At 43.0% G+C, this 21694-nt stretch overlaps 1 protein-coding gene across 1 annotated transcript in view; it reads left to right on the top strand.

Annotated features, from left to right (window-relative positions):
* Window positions 1-21694, top strand: part of LOC128690996 (chondroitin sulfate proteoglycan 4) — a 380847-nt gene that overhangs the window by 313445 nt on the left and 45708 nt on the right. The window contains exon 22 of the mRNA XM_070089260.1: window positions 21388-21543. Within this exon, the coding sequence (XP_069945361.1) occupies window positions 21388-21543 (156 nt within the window). The remainder of the gene's footprint in view (window positions 1-21387; window positions 21544-21694) is intronic.

The following is a 21694-nucleotide window of genomic DNA, read 5'->3' on the forward strand; positions in this document are numbered from 1 at the left end:
GTGAAAGTTTTTCTTTTTCGGGCCACCCTGCCTTGGTGGGAATCGGCCAGTGTGATAATAAAAAAAAAATATATATATATATATATACATATACATATATATATATATATATATATATATATATATATATATATATATATATATATATATATATATATATGGAGACGAATGATACTTGGGACCTGACGATCTGTTGGAGTGTGAGCAGGGTAATATTTAGTGAAGGGATTCAGGGAAACCGGTTATTTTCTTATAGTCGGACTTGAGTCCTGGAAATGGGAAGTACAATGCCTGCACTTTAAAGGAGGGGTTTGGGATATTGGCAGTTTGGAGGGATATGTTGTGTATCTTTATACGTACATATGCTTCTAAACTGTTGTATTCTGAGCACCTCTGCAAAAGCAGTGATAATGTGTGAGTGTGGTGAAAGTGTTGAATGATGATGAAAGTATTTTTCTTTTTGGGGATTTTCTTTCTTTTTTGGGTCACCCTGCCTCGGTGGGAGACGACCAACTTGTTGAAAAAAAAAAAAAAAAAAAAATATATATATATATATATATATATATATATATATATATATTTTTTTTTTTTTTTTTATCACACCGGCCGATTCCCACCAAGGCAGGGTGGCCCGAAAAAGAAAAACTTTCACCATCATTCACTCCATCACTGTCTTGCCAGAAGGGTGCTTTACACTACAGTTTTTAAACTGCAACATTAACACCCCTCCTTCAGAGTGCAGGCACTGTACTTCCCATCTCCAGGACTCAAGTCCGGCCTGCCGGTTTCCCTGAATCCCTTCATAAATGTTACTTTGCTCACACTCCAACAGCACGTCAAGTATTAAAAACCATTTGTCTCCATTCACTCCTATCAAACACGCTCAAGCATGCCTGCTGGAAGTCCAAGCCCCTCGCACACAAAACCTCCTTTACCCCCTCCCTCCAACCCTTCCTAGGCCGACCCCTACCCCGCCTTCCTTCCACTACAGACTGATACACTCTTGAAGTCATTCTGTTTCGCTCCATTCTCTCTACATGTCCGAACCACCTCAACAACCCTTCCTCAGCCCTCTGGACAACAGTTTTGGTAATCCCGCACCTCCTCCTAACTTCCAAACTACGAATTCTCTGCATTATATTCACACCACACATTGCCCTCAGACATGACATCTCCACTGCCTCCAGCCTTCTCCTCGCTGCAACATTCATCACCCACGCTTCACACCCATATAAGAGCGTTGGTAAAACTATACTCTCATACATTCCCCTCTTTGCCTCCAAGGACAAAGTTCTTTGTCTCCACAGACTCCTAAGTGCACCACTCACTCTTTTTCCCTCATCAATTCTATGATTCACCTCATCTTTCATAGACCCATCCGCTGACACGTCCACTCCCAAATATCTGAATACGTTCACCTCCTCCATACTCTCTCCCTCCAATCTGATATTCAATCTTTCATCACCTAATCTTTTTGTTATCCTCATAACCTTACTCTTTCCTGTATTCACCTTTAATTTTCTTCTTTTGCAAACCCTACCAAATTCATCCACCAATCTCTGCAACTTCTCTTCAGAATCTCCCAAGAGCACAGTGTCATCAGCAAAGAGCAGCTGTGACAACTCCCACTTTGTGTGTGATTCTTTATCTTTTAACTCCACGCCTCTTGCCAAGACCCTCGCATTTACTTCTCTTACAACCCCATCTATAAATATATTAAACAACCACGGTGACATCACACATCCTTGTCTAAGGCCTACTTTTACTGGGAAAAAATTTCCCTCTTTCCTACATACTCTAACTTGAGCCTCACTATCCTCGTAAAAACTCTTCACTGCTTTCAGTAACCTACCTCCTACACCATACACTTGCAACATCTGCCACATTGCCCCCCTATCCACCCTGTCATACGCCTTTTCCAAATCCATAAATGCCACAAAGACCTCTTTAGCCTTATCTAAATACTGTTCACTTATATGTTTCACTGTAAACACCTGGTCCACACACCCCCTACCTTTCCTAAAGCCTCCTTGTTCATCTGCTATCCTATTCTCCGTCTTACTCTTAATTCTTTCAATTATAACTCTACCATACACTTTACCAGGTACACTCAACAGACTTATCCCCCTATAATTTTTGCACTCTCTTTTATCCCCTTTGCCTTTATACAAAGGAACTATGCATGCTCTCTGCCAATCCCTAGGTACCTTACCCTCTTCCATACATTTATTAAACAATTGCACCAACCACTCCAAAACTATATCCCCACCTGCTTTTAACATTTCTATCTTTATCCCATCAATCCCGGCTGCCTTACCCCCTTTCATTTTACCTACTGCCTCACGAACTTCCCCCACACTCACAACTGGCTCTTCCTCACTCCTACAAGATGTTATTCCTCCTTGCCCTATACACGAAATCACAGCTTCCCTATCTTCATCAACATTTAACAATTCCTCAAAATATTCCTTCCATCTTCCCAATACCTCTAACTCTCCATTTAATAACTCTCCTCTCCTATTTTTAACTGACAAATCCATTTGTTCTCTAGGCTTTCTTAACTTGTTAATCTCACTCCAAAACTTTTTCTTATTTTCAACAAAATTTGTTGATAACATCTCACCCACTCTCTCATTTGCTCTCTTTTTACATTGCTTCACCACTCTCTTAACCTCTCTCTTTTTCTCCATATACTCTTCCCTCCTTGCATCACTTCTACTTTGTAAAAACTTCTCATATGCTAACTTTTTCTCCCTTACTACTCTCTTTACATCATCATTCCACCAATCGCTCCTCTTCCCTCCTGCACCCACTTTCCTGTAACCACAAACTTCTGCTGAACACTCTAACACTACATTTTTAAACCTACCCCATACCTCTTCGACCCCATTGCCTATGCTCTCATTAGCCCATCTATCCTCCAATAGCTGTTTATATCTTACCCTAACCGCCTCCTCTTTTAGTTTATAAACCTTCACCTCTCTCTTCCCTGATGCTTCTATTCTCCTTGTATCCCATCTACCTTTTACTCTCAGTGTAGCTACAACTAGAAAGTGATCTGATATATCTGTGGCCCCTCTATAAACATGTACATCCTGAAGTCTACTCAACAGTCTTTTATCTACCAATACATAATCCAACAAACTACTGTCATTTCGCCCTACATCATATCTTGTATACTTATTTATCCTCTTTTTCTTAAAATATGTATTACCTATAACTAAACCCCTTTCTATACAAAGTTCAATCAAAGGGCTCCCATTATCATTTACACCTGGCACCCCAAACTTACCTACCACACCCTCTCTAAAAGTTTCTCCTACTTTAGCATTCAAGTCCCCTACCACAATTACTCTCTCACTTGGTTCAAAGGCTCCTATACATTCACTTAACATCTCCCAAAATCTCTCTCTCTCCTCTGCATTCCTCTCTTCTCCAGGTGCATACACGCTTATTATGACCCACTTCTCGCATCCAACCTTTACTTTAATCCACATAATTCTTGAATTTACACATTCATATTCTCTTTTCTCCTTCCATAACTGATCATTTAACATTACTGCTACCCCTTCCTTTGCTCTAACTCTCTCAGATACTCCAGATTTAATCCCATTTATTTCCCCCCACTGAAACTCTCCTACCCCCTTCAGCTTTGTTTCGCTTAGGGCCAGGACATCCAACTTCTTTTCATTCATAACATCAGCAATCATCTGTTTCTTGTCATCCGCACTACATCCACGCACATTTAAGCAACCCAGTTTTATAAAGTTTTTCTTCTTCTCTTTTTTAGTAATTGTATACAGGAGAAGGGGTTACTAGCCCATTGCTCCCGGCATTTTAGTCGCCTCATACGACACGCATGGCTTACGGAGGAAAGATTCTTTTCCACTTCCCCATGGACAATAGAAGAAATAAAAAAGAACAAGAGCTATTTAGAAAAAGGAGAAAAACCTAGATGTATGTATATATATATATGCATGTGCGTGTCTGTGAAGTGTGACCAAAGTGTTAGTAGGAGTAGCAAGATATCCCTGTTATCTTAGCGTGTTTATGAGACAGAAAAAGAAACCAGCAATCCTACCATCATGCAAAACAATTACAGGTTTTTGTTTCACAGTCATCTGGCAGGACGGTAGTACTTCCCTGGGTGGTTGCTGTCTACCACTGTATATATATATATATATATATATATATATATATACAGTGGACCCCCAGTTCACATTATTAATCCGTTCCTGAGAGCTCATTGTAAAGCAAAATTATCGGAAAGTGAATCAATTTTCCCCATAAGAAATAATGGAAATCAAATTAATCTGTGCAAGACACCCAAAAGTATGAAAAAAAAACTTTTACCACATGAAATATTAAATTTAATGCAATAGAATAATTATAATAACAATAATAACAATAGAATAATCACAATAGAATAATTGACACTCACCTTTAATTCAGATCTGGTGATGATTGAAGGGATGGGAGGAGGGGAGAGTGTCGAAGTTTTTAATGTTTAGAAGGGGAATCCCCCTCCATTAGGACCTGAGGTAGTAAGTCCTTTTCCGGGGTTACTTCCCTTCTTCTTTTAATACCACTAGGACCAGTTTGAGAGTCACTGGACTTCTGTCGCACAACATATCTGTCCATAGAGGCCTGTACCTCTCGTTCCTTTATGACTTTCCTAAAGTGGTTCACAACATTGTCAGTGTAATAGTCACCAGCACGGCTTGCAATACTGTGTTAGGGTGATTTTCATCCATAAAGGTTTGCAGTTCAATTCACTGTGCACACATTTCCTTAATTTTTGAAGTAGGCACAATGGATTCCACAACTGGCATAGGATTCTCAGGGTTAGTCCCAAACCCTTCAAAATCTTTCTTAATTTCCATACTAATTCTCACCCTTTTTACCACAGGGTTGGCACTAGAAGCTTTCTTGGGGCCCATGGTGACTTATTTTACAGAAACAAGCACCAAAAACAGTGATAATATGGATAATATGGAATGTACCAAATGTATCCTTAGATGCGTGCACACTGGCACACACAGAGCAGTTCAGGCCACACGTGGACACGTCTCGTACGAATCGTATCGCATACCGGGTTTTGTAATGGGAACCGAGGCAAATTTTTTGCGATATAATGCTTTGGATACCGGATTTATTGGATACTGATGACTTCGCGAACCAAGAGTCCACTGTGTGTATATATATATATATATATATATATATATATATACAGTGGAACCCCAGTTTACAATATTTTTTCATTCCAGAAGTATGTTCAGGTGCCAGTACTGACCGAATTTGTTCCCATAAGGAATATTGTGAATTAGATTAGTCCATTTCAGACCCCCAAACATACACGTACAAACGCACTTACATGAATACACTTACATAATTGGTCGCATTGGGAGGTGATTGTAAAGCGGGGGTCCACTGTGTGTATATATACAGTGGACCCCCGCATAACGATCACCTCCGAATGCGACCAATTATGTAAGTGTATTTATGTAAGTGTGTTTGTACGTGTATGTTTGGGGGTCTGAAATGGACTAATCTACTTCACAATATTCCTTATGGGAACAAATTCGGTCAGTACTGGCACCTGAACATACTTCTGGAGTGAAAAAATATCGTTAACCGGGGGTCCACTGTATATATATATATATATATATATACTGGCACCTGAACATACTTCTGGAATGAAAAAATATCGTTAACCGGGGGTCCACTGTATTAGTATTAGTATTATTATTATTAATTTAGGTAACTAGAGTGCAGATCCAATTCCCTAGATCAAGAGCCCCTCACCAGCTTCACGGTTTGTTGACGCTGGTGAGGGTCTCTTGATCTAGGGAATTGGATCTGTGCTACAGTTCCCTAAATTAATAATGATCATACAGTGGACCCCCACATAGCGACTTTAATCCGTGCAAGAGGGCTCATTGTTATGCGAAATGATCGGTATGCGAATGAATTTTCCCCATAAGAAATAATGGAAATCAAATTAATCCATGCAAGACACCCAAAAGTATGAAAAAAAATTTTTTACCACATGAAATATACATTTTCCTACACACAAAGAGAAGGATACATGCACAATAGTAGAGTAGTACATGCACAATATATATTGTGCATGTACTACTCTACTAAATGAAGAATAAATGACACCTTTATTGAAGATGCAGCAATGACTGATGAGACACTGTGTCCTGGGAGTGCCTTTTCCTCCTGAGTACTGTAGGTCCTGTTTGGCATTTTCTTCCAGAACAGGCCTTATCACACTGTGTATGCCACTACGATTCTTAAATCTCTCAAACCAACCTATGCTGGCTTTAAATTCACCAATATGAGCACTAGTTCCAGGCATTTTTCCCTGTTCACCTGGGTGTTAGTCGACTGGTGTGGGTTGCATCCTGGGAGAAGATTAAGGACCCCAATGGAAATAAGTTAGACAGTCTTCGATGACACTGACTTTTTTGGGTTATCCTGGGTAGCAAATCCTCTGGGGTTAATTGTTTCTTGGTATTCTCAATAAACCACACCAACAACGGTGCTACAGCAGCAGCAGCAGCAGCTGACAGTGCTACAGCAGCAGCAGCAGCTGACAGTGCTACAGCAGCAGCAGACGATGCTACAGCAGCAGCAGACGGTACTACAGCAGCAGCTGACGGTGGTACAGCAGCAGCAGCAGCTGACAGTGCTACAGCAGCAGCAGATGATGCTACAGCAGCAGCAGACGGTACTACAGCAGCAGCTGACGGTGGTACAGCAGCAGCAGCAGCTGACAGTGCAGCAGCAGCAGCAGCTGTACCACCAATAGTAGCGATGGTTGATTGGGGTTTATTATATAGCCTGGCCAGCTCGGAGACACGCACTCCACTTTCATACTTATCAGTGATCTTTTTCTTCATCTCTATAGTAATTCTCACCCTTATTGCTGTAGGGTTGGCACTAGAAGCTTTCTTGGGGCCCATGGTCACTTATTTTGCAGATAAAATCACCAAAAACACTGTAATAATACGAAATGTTCCGATTGTATGCTTGGATGTTACCGCGGAGGCTGGCTGGTAAACAATGCCACTGGCGGCACATGTGAGGCTGGCTAAGGGCGCACATTGGACGTGTCTCGGACGAAGAGCGGTGAGCAGGTTTTTGAGCGGTATGCGAGGCAAAATTTTTGCGATAAAAGCGAGTGGTATGCGGATTGAACGTTATGTGATGCGTACGGTATGCGGGGGTCCACTGTAATAACAATATTATTATTATTATTATTATTATTATTATTATTATTATTATAATAATGATAGAGCTTCAGTTCCCTAAATTAGTAATAATAGTAATACATAATACGTACATAATAATAATTCAGAATGCCGCCGCTAGTTGTCGGAGCTGAGGCCAAAACATCAGGTAAGCAGTACACGTGTATACATCGCTGTGGGAGCAGTTCTCTCGTGCTTGCTTGCACTTTTTCTACAGTCATTTGGCGAAATTTCTTTTTTCTAACTATGGGTCTTAAGAAAATAAGTGCAAAGAACAGTGCTGAGAAGACAAAGAGGATGATTTCCATGGACTTAGCCATGCATTACCAGCTTAGTACATCTACAATATGTTGATACTAAAGCTGTATCAGTTAAGTTCAGTGATTAAAAAAATAAATTTTATCAGTTAAGTTCAGTGATCAAACAAAACAATATTGTTGTTGGAGGTTTACAGGGCCACTGACATCATACGCCACACCCTCAACATCCCCCACCCTCAACCTTCCCCACAATCTCTGCTCCAAATGTGTAAGTACACATACACTTTATATAAACAGTTTAATATTTCTTTACATTCTGTAGTGTATTATGATGTATTATGTTTTTATATACGATATCTCTACAGTTAGCCTCACAAATACTTCGTTTTCTCTTACAATAAGAGGATGGGAAGATACTATAGTGAAAGTTGGACAGGAAATGGCGGACACTTCCGCCACTGCATCTGCCACCATATTATGGCCTATTTTATATATTCTAGAGTATATATCATGTTTCTGTGTTAATTATATTGTTTATTATGTCATATTAGATGCATTGTGATAGATAAATAAGCCATACAGTTGATATTAGTGTCATATTCAAGTATTTTGTCTTGTCTCCAGAGTGCAGGAACGGATTAATGGCTTTTCAATTAATTTAAATGAGGAAAATTGATTTGATGTACGAGTATTTTGAGTTAAAAGCTAGGTCACAGAATGGATTAAACTCGTAAGTCAAGGTTCCATTGTGTCTTTGTTTCTTTCGTTAATTCAAAGACTTAAATGATTATATCTTTTCTTGCCACTTTTAGCAACACTGGCATGCCTACTGGGTGTCATAATTGCTTGGCAGATAAAAGATACAGCAATTAAAAGATCAAAACACAATTCACGAACACAGCTAGCTTGTAGCAGAGAAAGACTGGACATGTATGAAGTACGAATGCTGGAATGGTGGGGTGGTGTTGGGGGAGTGGCAGGGGATGGCAGGAGGTTTCCCCAGCTGATCCACATGGCAGCCGCTTGAGTAAAAGGGAATTTTTTTTTTCCTTCCCGCAAATTGAACCATGTTCAATTAATTTTACGACATGTTACATAAAATTGTGCAGCAATAAACGCGTGCTAAATGACAGTCTACTGTAGTTTATATTAGAGCTAATTTCCTCTATTCTGTTCATTACAATATACAGTAAACTACTGTATAAACATTTAAAAATATACTAATAATGTTATAAATGGTGCAAAGATGACAGTAAAAAAATATTAAAGATGGTTGACACAAACCCACTATCATTATAGTGTGTTCCTCACTTAGTGATGAATTTGTTTACTGATGTGGTCTTAGGAACGGAACTCTGTCTTTAAGTGAGGAGAGGCTGTATGTATATATACAGTGGACCCCCGAGTTTTGTTGGCATCGACTTTCGTGAAATCCGACTTTTGGCAAGTTTTTTCGGCAAAATTTAGCCTCGCGGTTCGTGATTAGACTCGTGATTCAGCGACCATCCGGTACCCATCCGCCCATCACCGCGCACACAAAGCCAGTCTCCCGCACCATTCATACTCAGTGTGCCATTGTTTACCAGCACGTGACCATCACCCTGCGGGTTCATACAATACATTTCATAATAATCCATTGTTTTCTGTGCTTGCAACTGCTAAATAAGTCACCATGGACCCAAGGAAAGCTAGTGCAAGCCCTTTGGTAAAGAAAGCGTGAAACACAATCGAATTCAAGAAGGAAATCATTGAAAAATACGAGAGCGGAGTGCATGTTACAGAACTTGCCGGGATGTATGGCAAACCTCATTCAACCATCACTTTGATCGTGGCGAAGGGAAAGGAAATAAAGTGTGCTGTTGTTGCAAAAGGGGTAGATATGCTGACAAAAAAAGAGATCGCAAATCCTGGAAAAGTGGAAAGGTTTTTGTTGATGTGGATTACCCAAAAACAGTTAGCAGGAGATAGTATTATGCAGTCGATAATTTGTGAAAAGGCAAGGCAGTTGCATGACGATCTCGTAAAGAAAATGCCTGCAACGAGTGGTGATGCTTGTGATTTTAAGGCCAGCAAAGGTTGATTTGAGAGATTTAAGAAGCATAGTGCCATTCACAGTGTGATAAGGCATGGTGAGGCTGCCAGTTCTGACAAAAAAATAGCTGAGAAGTTTGTACAGGAGTTTAAGGAGTGCGTAGACACTGGAGAATTCAAACCCCAACAAGTGTTTAATTGTGATGAAACAGGCCTCTTTTGGAAGAAAATGCCAAAGAGGACCTACATCACGCAGGAGGAAACGGCACTCCCAGGACACAAGCCTATGAAGGATAGGCTTACTCTCATGTTTTGTAGTAATGCTAGTGGGGATTGCAAAGTGAAGCCTTTACTGGTGTATCACTCTGAAAATCCCAGAGTGTTCAAGAAAAGCAGTGTCGCCAAGAGTAATTTGTGTGTGATGTGGAAGGCTAACAATAAGGCATGGGTCACAAGGGGAATTTTCCTAGACTGGTTTAATGAAGTGTTTGGCCCCAGTGTGAAGAAATACCTCCTGGAAAATAAAGTGCCACTCAAGTGCCTCCTGGTAATGGACAATGCTCCTGCTCATCCTCCAGACTTGGAAGAGCAAATAGTGGAGGAGTTTAGTTTCATCATGGTGAAGTTCTTTCCCCCTAATACAACTCCTTTCATCCAGCCCATGGACCAGCAGGTCATTTCAAACTTCAAAAAACTGTACACCAAAGCAGTGTTTCAAAAGTGCTTTGAAGTGACCTCAGACACTGAATTGGCCCTAAGAGAGTTATGGAAAGATCACTTCAATATCCTCACTTCCATAAACCTTATAAGTAAGGCTTGGGAAGGAGTGACTTGCAGAACTCTGAATTGTGCTTGGAGAAAATTGTGGCCAGAATGTGTACAAAAGAGGGATTTTGAAGGGTTTGGGGCTGACCTTAAGGAGCCTATGCCAGTTGTGGAATCTATTGTGGCATTGGGGATGTCCCTGGAGTTGGAGGTGAGTGGTGAGGATGTGGAAGAGTTGGTGGAGGACCACAGGGAAGAGCTAACCACTGAAGAGCTGCAAGAGCTTCATCTGCAACAGCAAGAGATCACAGCTCTGGAAATTGCTGCAGAAGAGGAGGAAGAGAGATGGAGGAAGGTGCCTTCTTCAAAGATTAAGGACAGTTGTGCAAAGTGGACTGAAGTGCGAACATTTATGGATGAACTTCACCCTAACAAAGCTGATGCAGGCCGTATTGGCAACATATACAATAATAGTGTTGTGTCCCACTTCAGACAAATTTTAAAGAAATGCCAGAAACAGAGCTCTCTGGACAGATATTTTGTGTGACAGGGGTCCAGTGACTCTCAAGTTGTTCCGAGTGTCTTTAAAAAACAAAGAAGGGAAGTAACCCCAGATAAAGACTTCATACCCAAAGTCCTAATGGAAGGAGATTCTCTTTCCAAACAACATTGTACACCTTCCTCCTATCCCCTCCTCCTATCCCCTCCTCCCATCTTCCATCCACCCATAAGTCTTCAGTAAAGGTAAGTGTAATGTTATTATTATTTTTTATATGTATGTACTTGATTTCTCATTGTTTTCAGTATGTAAATCTTTATTTAATTTGAAAACAAAAATTTTATTTTAATATTTTTGGTTGTCTGGAATGGATTCATTTTATTTCCATTATTTCTTATGGAGAAAATGGTTTCACCATTCGGCAATTTCGGCATTCGGTAGACTCTCTGGAACAGATTAATCACGAAACTCAGGTGGTCCACTGTATATATGTGTGTGTGTGTGTGTGTGTGTGTATGTGGTTCCTGGAGTCTAAATCTCAGCTCCAGGCCCTGCCTCTTTCCTGATTGTTACTAGGGTCATGCTTCAAGAACCTCATCGTACTTCTTAAAGCTATATATGGATTCTGGTTATTCCACTTCTTGATTACTCTAAGGCTGAGGAAATACTTCCTAACATCTCTGTGACTCATCTTAATTTTCAACTTCTTGCTGTGCCCTCATGTTCCTGTTTCCTATCTCTGAGTGTCCCTATTCACCCCTCTCAATACTTCTCAGTATTTTGTTCATTGTAATCTTATAATTCAAAGCCATTCTGTCTTATAATGACATAAGGCTGTGCCTTAACCTTTCCTTATAGGACATACCCGTTAGCTTCAGGACTAGTGTTGTTGCCAACCTCTGCACTTTCTCCTTTTGTGTGTGTGTTTGTGTGTGTGTGTACTCACCTAATTGTACTCACCTAATTGTGGTTGCAGGGGTCAAGACTCAGCTCCTGGCCCCGCCTCTTCACTGATCGCTACTAGGTCCTCTCCCTCTCTGCTTCCTGAGCTTTGTCATACCTCGTCTTAAAACTATGTATTGTTCCTGCCTCCACTACTTCACTTGCTAGGCTATTCCACTTCCTGACGACTATGTGACTGAAGAAATACTTCCTAACGTCCCTGTGACTCGTCTGAGTCTTCAGCTTCCAGTTGTGACTCCTTGTTTCTGTGTCCCCTCTCTAGAACATCCTATATCTGTCCACCTTGTCTGTTCCCCGCAGTATCTTGTATGTCGTTATCATGTCTCCCCTGACCCTTCTGTCCTCCAGTGTCGTCAGTCCGATTTCCCTCAACCTTTCCTCGTACGACATTCCCCTGAGCTCTAGGACTAGCCTTGTTGCAAACCTTTGTACTTTCTCTAACTTCTTGACGTGCTTGACCAGGTGTGGGTTCCAGACTGGTGCTGCATACTCCAGTATGGGCCTAACATACACAGTGTACAGTGTCTTGAACAATTCCTTATTAAGGTATCGGAATGCTATTCTCAGGTTTGCTAGGCGCCCGTATGCTGCAGCAGTTATTTGGTTGATGTGTGCCTCCGGTGACGTGCTCGGTGTTATGGTCACCCCAAGGTCTTTCTTCCTGAGTGAGGTCTGTAGTCTTTGTCCACCTAGCCTATACTCTGTCTGTGGTCTTTGCCCCTCCTCAATCTTCATGACTTTGCATTTGGCAGGGTTGAATTCGAGAAGCCAGTTTTTGGACCACATGTCCAGCCTGTCCAGGTCTCTTTGCAGTCCTTTGTGTGTGTGTGTGTGTGTGTGTGTGTGTGTGTGTGTGTGTGTGTGTGTGTGTGTGTGTGTGTGTGTGTGTGTGTGTGTGTGTGTGTGTGTGTGTGTGTATGTGTGTGTGTGTGTGTACTCACCTATTTGTTTTGTACTCACCTATTTGTGGTTGCAGGGGTCGAGTCACAGCTCCTAGCCCCGCCTCTTCGATAATTGCTACTAGGTCCTCTCTCTCCCTGCCCCATGAGCTCTATCATACCTCGTCTTAAAACTATGTATGGTTCCCGCCTCCACTACGTCACTTTCTAGGCTATTCCACGGCCTGACTACTCTGTGACTGAAGAACATCCTGTCTTTGTCCACCTTGTCTATTCTGTGCAGTATTTTATATGTCATTATCATGTCTCCCCTGACCCTCCTGTCCTCCAGTGTTGTCAGGCCGATTTCCCTCAACCTTTCTTCGTAGGACAATCCCCGTAGCTCTGGGACTAGTCTTGTTGCAAACCTTTGCACTTTCTCTAATTTCTTGACGTGCTTGACTAGGTGTGGATTCCAAACCTGTGCTGCATACTCCAGTATGGGCCTGACGTAAATGGTATACAGAGTCTTAAACGAATCCTTACTGAGGTATCGGAATGCTATCCGTAGGTTTGCCAGGCGCCCATATGCTGCAGCAGTTATCTGATTGATGTGCGCCTCAGGAGATATGCTCGGTGTTATACTCAACCCCAGATCTTTTTCCTTGAGTGAGGTTTGCAGTGTTTGGCCATCTAAACTATATTGTGTCTGCGGTCTTCTTTGCCCTTCCCCAATCTTCATGACTTTGCATTTGGCAGGTTTAAATTCAAGGAGCCAGTTGCTGGACCAGGCTTGTAGCCTGTCCAGGTCTCATTGTAGTCCTGCCTGATCCTCATCCGATTTGATTCTTCTCATTAACTTCACATCATCTGCAAACAAGGACACTTCTGAGTCTATCCCTTCCGTTATGTCGTTCACATATACCAAGAACAGCACAGGTCCTAGGACTGACCCCTGTGGAACCCAGCTTGTCACAGGCACCCACTCTGACACCTCATTGCGTACCATGACTCGTTGTTGCCTCCCTGTCAGGTATTCTCTGATCCATTGCAGTGCCTTTCCTGTTATGTGTGCCTGATCCTCTAGCTTTTGCAGTAACCTCTTGTGAGGAACTGTGTCGAAGGCCTTCCTGCAGTCCAAAAATATGCAGTCGATCCACCCCTCTCTCTCTTGTCTTACTTCTGTCACCTTGTCATAAAACTCTAGTAGGTTTGTGACACAGGGTTTTCCTTCCCTGAAACCATGCTGGTTGTCAATTATACACTTGTGTCTTTCCAGGTGCTCCACCACTCTCCTCCTGATGAATGATCCTCTCCATGACCTTGCATACTATACATGTTAGTGATACAGGTCTGTAGTTTAGTGCCTCATGTCTGTCTCCCTTTTTAAAAATTGGGACTACATTTGCCATTTTCCATACCTCGGGGAGTTGCCCAGTTTCAAATGATGTGTTGAAGATCTTTGTTAATGGCTCACACAATATCTCTGCTCCCTCTTTGAGGACCCATGGAGAGATGTTGTCTGGTCCCACCGCCTTTGAGGTGTCAAGTTTGCATAGCAGCTTCTTCACCTCCTCCTTGGTTATATGTACCTCATCCAGCACTTGCTGGTGTGCCCCCCTGTTCTGATTTCCTGGAGTCCTACTGGTTTCCACTGTAAATACCTCTTTAAATCTTGTGTTGAGCTCCTGACATACCTCTTGGTCGTTTCTTGTGAATTCCCCATCACCCTTCCTCAGTCTGATTACCTGGTCCTTGACTGTTGTTTTCCTCCTGATGTGGCTGTACAACAGCTTCGGGTCAGTCTTTACTTTTGATGCTATGTCATTTTCATATTGTCTCTGAGCCTCCCTTCTTATCTGTGCATATTCGTTTCTGGCTCTTCGGCTAATTTCTTTATTTTCCTGAGTTCTCTGTCTTCCATACCTTTTCCATTCTCTAGTACACCTAGTTTTTGCCTCCCTACACCTTTGGGTGAACCAAGGACTCGTTCTGTTCTTCCCATTATTTCTGTTTCCCTTGGGAACAAACCTCTCCTCTGCCTCCTTGCATTTTGTTGCCACATAGTCCATCATTTCTTGTACTGGTTTTCCTGTCAGTTCCCTCTCCCACTGAATGTCTTGAAGGAAGTTCCTCATGCCTGAGTAGTTCCCCCTTTTGTAGTCTGGTTTTTCCCAGCCTATTCCTGCTACTCTCTCCAATTGGAGCTCAACTATGTAGTCGAAGCACAGAACCACATGATCACTAGCTCCCAGGGGCCTTTCATACATGATACACTCGATGTCCGAACTACTCAAGGTGAATACAAGGTCCAGTCTTGCTGGTTCATCCTCTCCTCTCTCTCTGGTAGTGTCTCTAACATGTTGATGCATGAGGTTTTCCAGTACCACATCCATCATCTTGGCTCTCCATGTTTTGGGACCCACATGGGGCTCCAGGTTTTCCCAGTCAATCTCCTTGTGATTGAAATCACCCATAACTAGTAACTTTGCTCCCCCCATGTGTGGTCTCCTGGCCACCTCGGGTAGTGTGTCGATCATTGCTCTGTTGCTCTCATCGTATTCTTCTCTTGGCCTCCTGCAGTTCTGTGGTGGGTTGTACATTACTGCAATTATCACCTTATGTCCCTCAGACTGGACTGTTCCTACTAAGTAGTCCCTTTCGCCCGTGCCATCCATTCCTTCCATTTTCTCAAAACCCCACTGGTTTTTAATGAGCAGTGCAACTCCTCCTCCCCATCTCCTCCCTCTGTCTTTCCTGAGGATTTGATATCCGGATGGAAAGAATGAATCTGTTATTATTCTGGTGAGTTTTGTTTCTGTGAGTGCTATTATGTCTGGGGATGTCTCCTTGATTCTTTTGTGCCACTCCTCATACTTGTTTGTTATTCCATCTGCATTTGTATACCACACCCTCAACTTCTTTTCTAAGACTGTGGTCTGGGAGGTATATTGGGGTTGGGGAAGTGGGAGACCTGGTAAGGAACTATGGGTTGTTGCTGTGGGGGTGGAGTTTGTAATGTAGTGGGTGGGGGCATTGGATGTGGCATGGGTGTTTTGATTTAGAGTGTTTGGTTGCACTGGGGTTGACCTGGTTGGGAGGCTTCTATAGGAAGTTGTGAGGGAGGCTGTATTTGATCTTCTTCCTGGGTCTGGGATCTCCTGTCTGTCTTCTCCATCCCCTCTCTTTCCTCCTTTCACCTTTGTACCATCTCTCTCAGTTTCTGCCTTTCTTCTTGTGTTCTGTCGCAGTCGAGATGCACCTTCCTGTATGCCGGCATGTCCCTTAATCGTGCTTTCTCCTGCAGGATCCTGGTCCGAGTCGCTTCTGCCTTGAAGGTCACTTTCACTGGCCGCGTTCTTTTTTTTACAAACCCCCCTATTCTCCGAAAATTTTCCAGCTGGGTCATGTCTTCTCCTATTGCTTTCATGATGCTTTCAATTGCTTTTTTTCCCCTTGTTTTCTTGCTTCATATGTTTCCCCTTCAACTTCCTGGAGCCCATACACAAAGACTAACCTCACCCTTTCATTCTCCCACTGCATATCCCTGTGTATCCCCTCATTTAATTTGGTTTCCTCCACTGCAGCTTTCCTTTCTTCAGTTTCACTGGCTAATGTACTTGGGCTCAGTGGCCTGTCATTTTCCCTTCTCGGTTTTCCTTGGGCTCTGTTGTTGTCTGTTAGGGCCTCCACATAAAGCTTAGCTCTTTCATTTACTACAGTCTCCTCTGATAGAGATTCTCCATGCAGTTGTGCCCCTTCTTTCCCTACTGTCCCCTTATTTGTGACTGAGGTAGCAGTCACTGTTGTCAATCCCAAAATGTTCTTTAGTTCTTTAGGCTGTTTCAGATTTTTCAGTTCCTCTTCTAAACTCTGTATCCTAGCCTCTGCTGCTTTGACATGCGCCTCCCACTTCCTGCTTTCCAGATCTATCCTCTCTTCCATTCTCATGCTAAGTTCTTCTAGTTTCTTTTCCCATTCATGATCCCTTTTTATGAGCTCTGCTGCCCAATCTTCCTTTGCAGCTTCCTCCTCCTGTCCCTTGGTTTTTCTTGTTGCTGTGTGTGTGTTAGTTAGTTAGTTAGTTACCATTTTGTCCTAGGCACATGTCGATTAGACACTAGGCCTGTGTACTCACCTAATTGTGGTTGCAGGGGTCGAGACTCAGCTCCTGGTGTGTGTGTGTGTGTGTGTGTGTGTGTGTGTGTGTGTGTGTGTGTGTAAAACTGTGTATGGTTCCTGCCTCCACTACGTCATTTTCTAGGCTATTCCACTGCCTTACAACTCTATGACTGAAGAAATACTTCCTACTATCTCTCTGACTCATTGTGTCTTCAACTTCCAATTGTGGCCTCTTGTTTCTGTGTCCCCTCCCTGGAACATCCTGTCCTTGTCCACCTTGTCTATTCCACGCAGTATTTTATATGTCGTTATCATGTCTCCCCTGACCCTCCTGTCCTCCAGTGTGGTCAGGCCGATTTCCCTTAATCTTTCTTCATAGGACATTCCCCTTAGCTCTGGAACTAACCTTGTTGCAAACCTTTGTACTTTCTCTAGTTTCTTGACGTGCTTTATCAAGTGCGGGTTCCAAACAGGTGCTGCATACTCCAGTATGGGCCTGACATACACGGTGTACAGTGTCTTGAATGATTCCTTGCTAAGGTATCGGAATGCTGTTCTCAGGTTTGCCAGGCGCCCATATGCTGCAGCAGTTATCTGATTGATGTGTGCTTCCGGAGACATGCTCGGTGTTATACTCACCCCAAGATCTTTCTCCTTGAGTGAGGTTTGCAGTCTTTGTCCACCTAGCCTATACTCTGTCTGCGGTCTTCTGTGCCCTTCCCCTATCTTCATGACTTTGCATTTGGCAGGATTAAATTCGAGAAGCCATTTGCTGGACCAGGTGTCCAGTCTGTCCAGGTCTCTTTGAAGTCCTGCCTGGTCCTCATCAGATTTAATTCTCCTCATTAACTTCACATCATCTGCAAACAGGGACACTTCTGAGTCTAACCCTTCCGTCATGTCGTTCACATATACCAAAAATAGCACTGGTCCTAAGACCGACCCCTGTGGGACCCCGCTCGTCACAGGTGCCCACTGTGATACGTCATTACGTACCATGACTCGTTGTTGCCTCCCTGTCAGGTATTCTCTGATCCATTGCAGTGCCCTTCCTGTTATATGCGCCTGATGCTCTAGCTTCTGCACTAATCTCTTGTGAGGAACTGTGTCAAAGGCCTTCTTGCAGTCCAAGAAGATGCAATCAACCCACCCCTCTCTCTCTTGTCTTACTTCTGTTATTTTATCATAAAACTCCAGAAGGTTTGTGACACAGGATTTGCCTTCCGTGAATCCGTGCTGGTTGGCATTTATACTCCTGTTCCGTTCCAGGTGCTCCACCACTCTCCTCCTGATAATCTTCTCCATAATTTTGCATACTATACACGTCAATGACACAGGTCTATAGTTTAGTGCCTCTTTTCTGTCTCCTTTTTTGAAAATGGGAACTACATTTGCTGTGTGTGTGTGTGTGTGTGTGTGTGTGTGTTAGTGTGTATGTATGTGTGTATTCACCTATTTGTACTCATCTATTTGTGGTTGCAGGGGTCGAGTGATAGCTCCTGGCCCTACCTCTTCACTGATTGCCACTAGGTCCTCTCTCTCCCTGCTCCATGAGCTTCATCAAACCTTGTCTTAAAACTATGTATGGTTCCTGCCTCCACTATGTCACTTTCTAGGCTATTCCACTTCCAGACAACTCTGCGACTGAAAAAATACTTCTTAACATCCCTTTGACTCATGGGAGTCTTCAACTTCCAATTGTGACTCTTTGTTTCTGTGTCCCATTTCTGGAACATCTTGTCTTTGTCCACTTTGTCAGTTCCTCGCAGTATTTTATATGTCATTATCATGTCTCCTCTGACCCTCCTGTCCTTCAGTGTAGTCAGGCCAATTTTCCTTAACCTTCCTTTGTAGGACAATCCCTTAACTCTAGAACTGTTCTTGTTGCAAACCTTTGCACTTACTTTAATTTCTTGACATGTTTAACAAGGTGTGGATTCCAAACTGGTGATGCATACTCCAATAAGGGCCTGACGTATATGGTGTACAGGGTCTTGAATGATTACTTACTGAGGTTTCGGAATGCTATTCTTAGGTTTGCCAGATGCCCATATGCTGCAGCAGTTATCTGATTGATGTGTGCCTCAGGAGATGTGCTTGATATTATACTCACTGCAAGATCTTTTTCCTTGAGTGAGGTTTGCAGTCTTTGGTCACCTAGACTATACTCTGTCTGCAGTTTTCTTTGCCCTTCTCGATGTTCATGACTTTGCATTTGGCGGGGTTAAATTCAAGGAGCCAGTTGCTGGACCAGGCTTGTAGCCTGTCCAGGTCTCTGTGTAGTCCTGCCTGATCCTCGACTGATTTAATTCTCCTCATTAACTTCACATCATCTGCAGACAGGGACACTTCTGATTCTATCCCTTTCATTATGTCATTCAGATATAGCAAAAACAGCACAGGTCCTAGTATTGACCCCTGTGGAACCCCGCTCATCACAGGCGCCCACTCTGACACCTCGTCACATACCATGACTGGTTGTTGCTTCCCTGTCAGACATTCTCTGACCCATTGGAGTGTCTTTCCTGTTATGCGTGCCTGATCCTGTAGCTTTTACATTAACATCTTGTTAGGAACTGTGTCAAAGGCCTTTTTGCAGTCCAAGAAAATGCAGTCTTTCCACCCCTCTCCCTAGTGTCTTATTACTGTTACCTTGTCATAAAACTCCAGTAGGTTTGTGACACAGGATTTTCCTTCCATGAAACCATGCTGGTTGTCATTTATAAGCTTGTGTCTTTCTATGTGCCCCACCACTCTCCGCCTGATGATCTTCTCCATGACTCTGCATACTACACACGTCAGTGACACAGGTCTGTAGTTTAATGCCTCGTGTCTGTCTCCTTTCTTATAAATTGGGACTTCATTTGCCATCTTCCATACCTCAGGTAGTTGCCCAGTTTCAATGGATGTGTTAAAGATTTTTGTTAGTGGCACACACAGCATCTCTGCTCCCTCTCTAAGGACCCATGGAGAGATGTTGTCTGGTCGCACCGCCCTTTGAGGTATCAAGTTCACATAGCAGCTTTTTCACCTCCTCCTCGGTTATCTCATCCAGCACTTGTTGGTGTGCCTCCCTATTCTGAATTGCTGGAGTCCTTCTTGTCTCCACTGTAAATACCTCTTTAAATCTCATGTTGAGCTCCTCACATACCTCTTGGTCATTTCTTGTGAACTCTCCACCTTCCTTCCTCAGCCTGATTACCTGGCCTTAACTCTGTGTGTGTGTTTGTGTATGTACTCACCTAATTCTGGCTGCAGGGGTCGAGACTCAGCTCCTGGCCCTGCCTCTTCACTGAGTGCTACTAGGTCCTCTCTCTCCCTGCTCTATGAGCTTTATCATACCTCATCTTAAAGCTATGTATGGTTCCTGCCTTCACTACCTCACTTGCTAGGCTATTCCACTTCCTGACTACTCTATGACTGAAGAAATACTTCCTAACATCCCTTTGACTCATCTGGGTCTTCAACTTCCAAGAGTGGCCCTTAGTTTCTGTATCCCCTCTCTGGAACATCCTGTCTCTGTTCACCTTGTCTATTCCACACAGTATTTTGTATGTTGTTATGTCTCCCCTAATCCTCCTGTCCTCCAGTGTCGTTAGGCTGATTTTCCTTAACCTTTCTTTGTGGAACATTCCCCTTAGCTCTGGAACTAACCTTGTCACAAACCTTTGCACTTTCTATAATTTCTTGACGTGCTTGATCAAGTGTGGGTGCCAAACAGGTGCTGCATACTCCAATATGGGCCTGACATACATGGTGTACAGTGTCTTGAACGATTCCTTACTAAGGTATCAGAATGCTATTCTCAGGTTTGTTAGGTGCCCATATGCTGCAGCAGTTATCTGGTTGATGTGTGCTTCCAGAGACGTGCTCGGTGTTATACTCACCTGAAGATCTTTCTCCTTGAGCGAGGTTTGCAGTCTTTGGCCACCTAGCCTATACTCTGTCTGTGGTCTTCTTTGCCCTTCCCCGACCTTCATGACTTTGCATTTCGTGGGGTTGAATTCGAGAAGTCAGTTGTTGGACCAGGTGTCCAGCCTGTTCAGGTATCTTTGAAGTCCTACCTGATCCTCATTTAATTTAATTCTCCTCATTAACTTAATATCATCTGCGAACAGGGACACTTCTGAGTCTAACCCTTCTATCATGTCATTGACATATACCAGAAATAGTGCTCGTCCTAGGACCGGCCCCTGTGGGACCCCACTCGTCACAGGTGCCCACTGTGATACCTCATCACGTACCATGACTCATTGTTGCCTCCCTGTCAGGTATTCTCTGATCCATTGCAGCGCCCTTCCTGTGATACGCACCTGATCCTCTAGCTTCTGCACCAATCTCCTGTGAGGAACTGTGTCGAAGGCCTTCTTGCAGTCCAGTAGGTTTGTGACACAGGATTTGCCTTCCATAAATCTGTGCTGGTTGGTGTTTATACTCTTGTTCCGTTCCAGGTGTGCGTGTGTGTGTGTGTGTGTAGTGAAAGCTAATATAAACGAAGTCTTAGAGTAAATATTAAAGCAACATATAATATCATCATAGGATAATACCTTTCTTGTATACCTAAATATTACATATGTACAAGTAAATCAACAGCATGGTCTTCTCCACAGCTGTGTTTGACCTAGACACACCTCCAGAGAATTTGAGCATCACCGTAACCACCCCAGACACTGGATACCTGGCGATTTCATCAAACATTACCCACCCTGTGTCAGCGTTCACCCAAGCTCAGGTCAATGAGGGAAATGTCTTCTTCATCCATACAGGTGAGTGTGCCTGGCTGCATGCTGCATCATTATCTCTGTACTGACCTCGTACTTGAGGTGCCATGGTTAGCAGTGTTTCTTGACCTCTTATTCATCTAATATTTCCTTTCCAATTGATTAGCCTAGTCTGAGACCTGGCCACAAGTGTGAT

The sequence above is a fragment of the Cherax quadricarinatus genome, chromosome 27 (genome assembly GCF_038502225.1).
Source record: "Cherax quadricarinatus isolate ZL_2023a chromosome 27, ASM3850222v1, whole genome shotgun sequence".
Lineage (NCBI taxonomy): Eukaryota > Metazoa > Arthropoda > Malacostraca > Decapoda > Parastacidae > Cherax > Cherax quadricarinatus.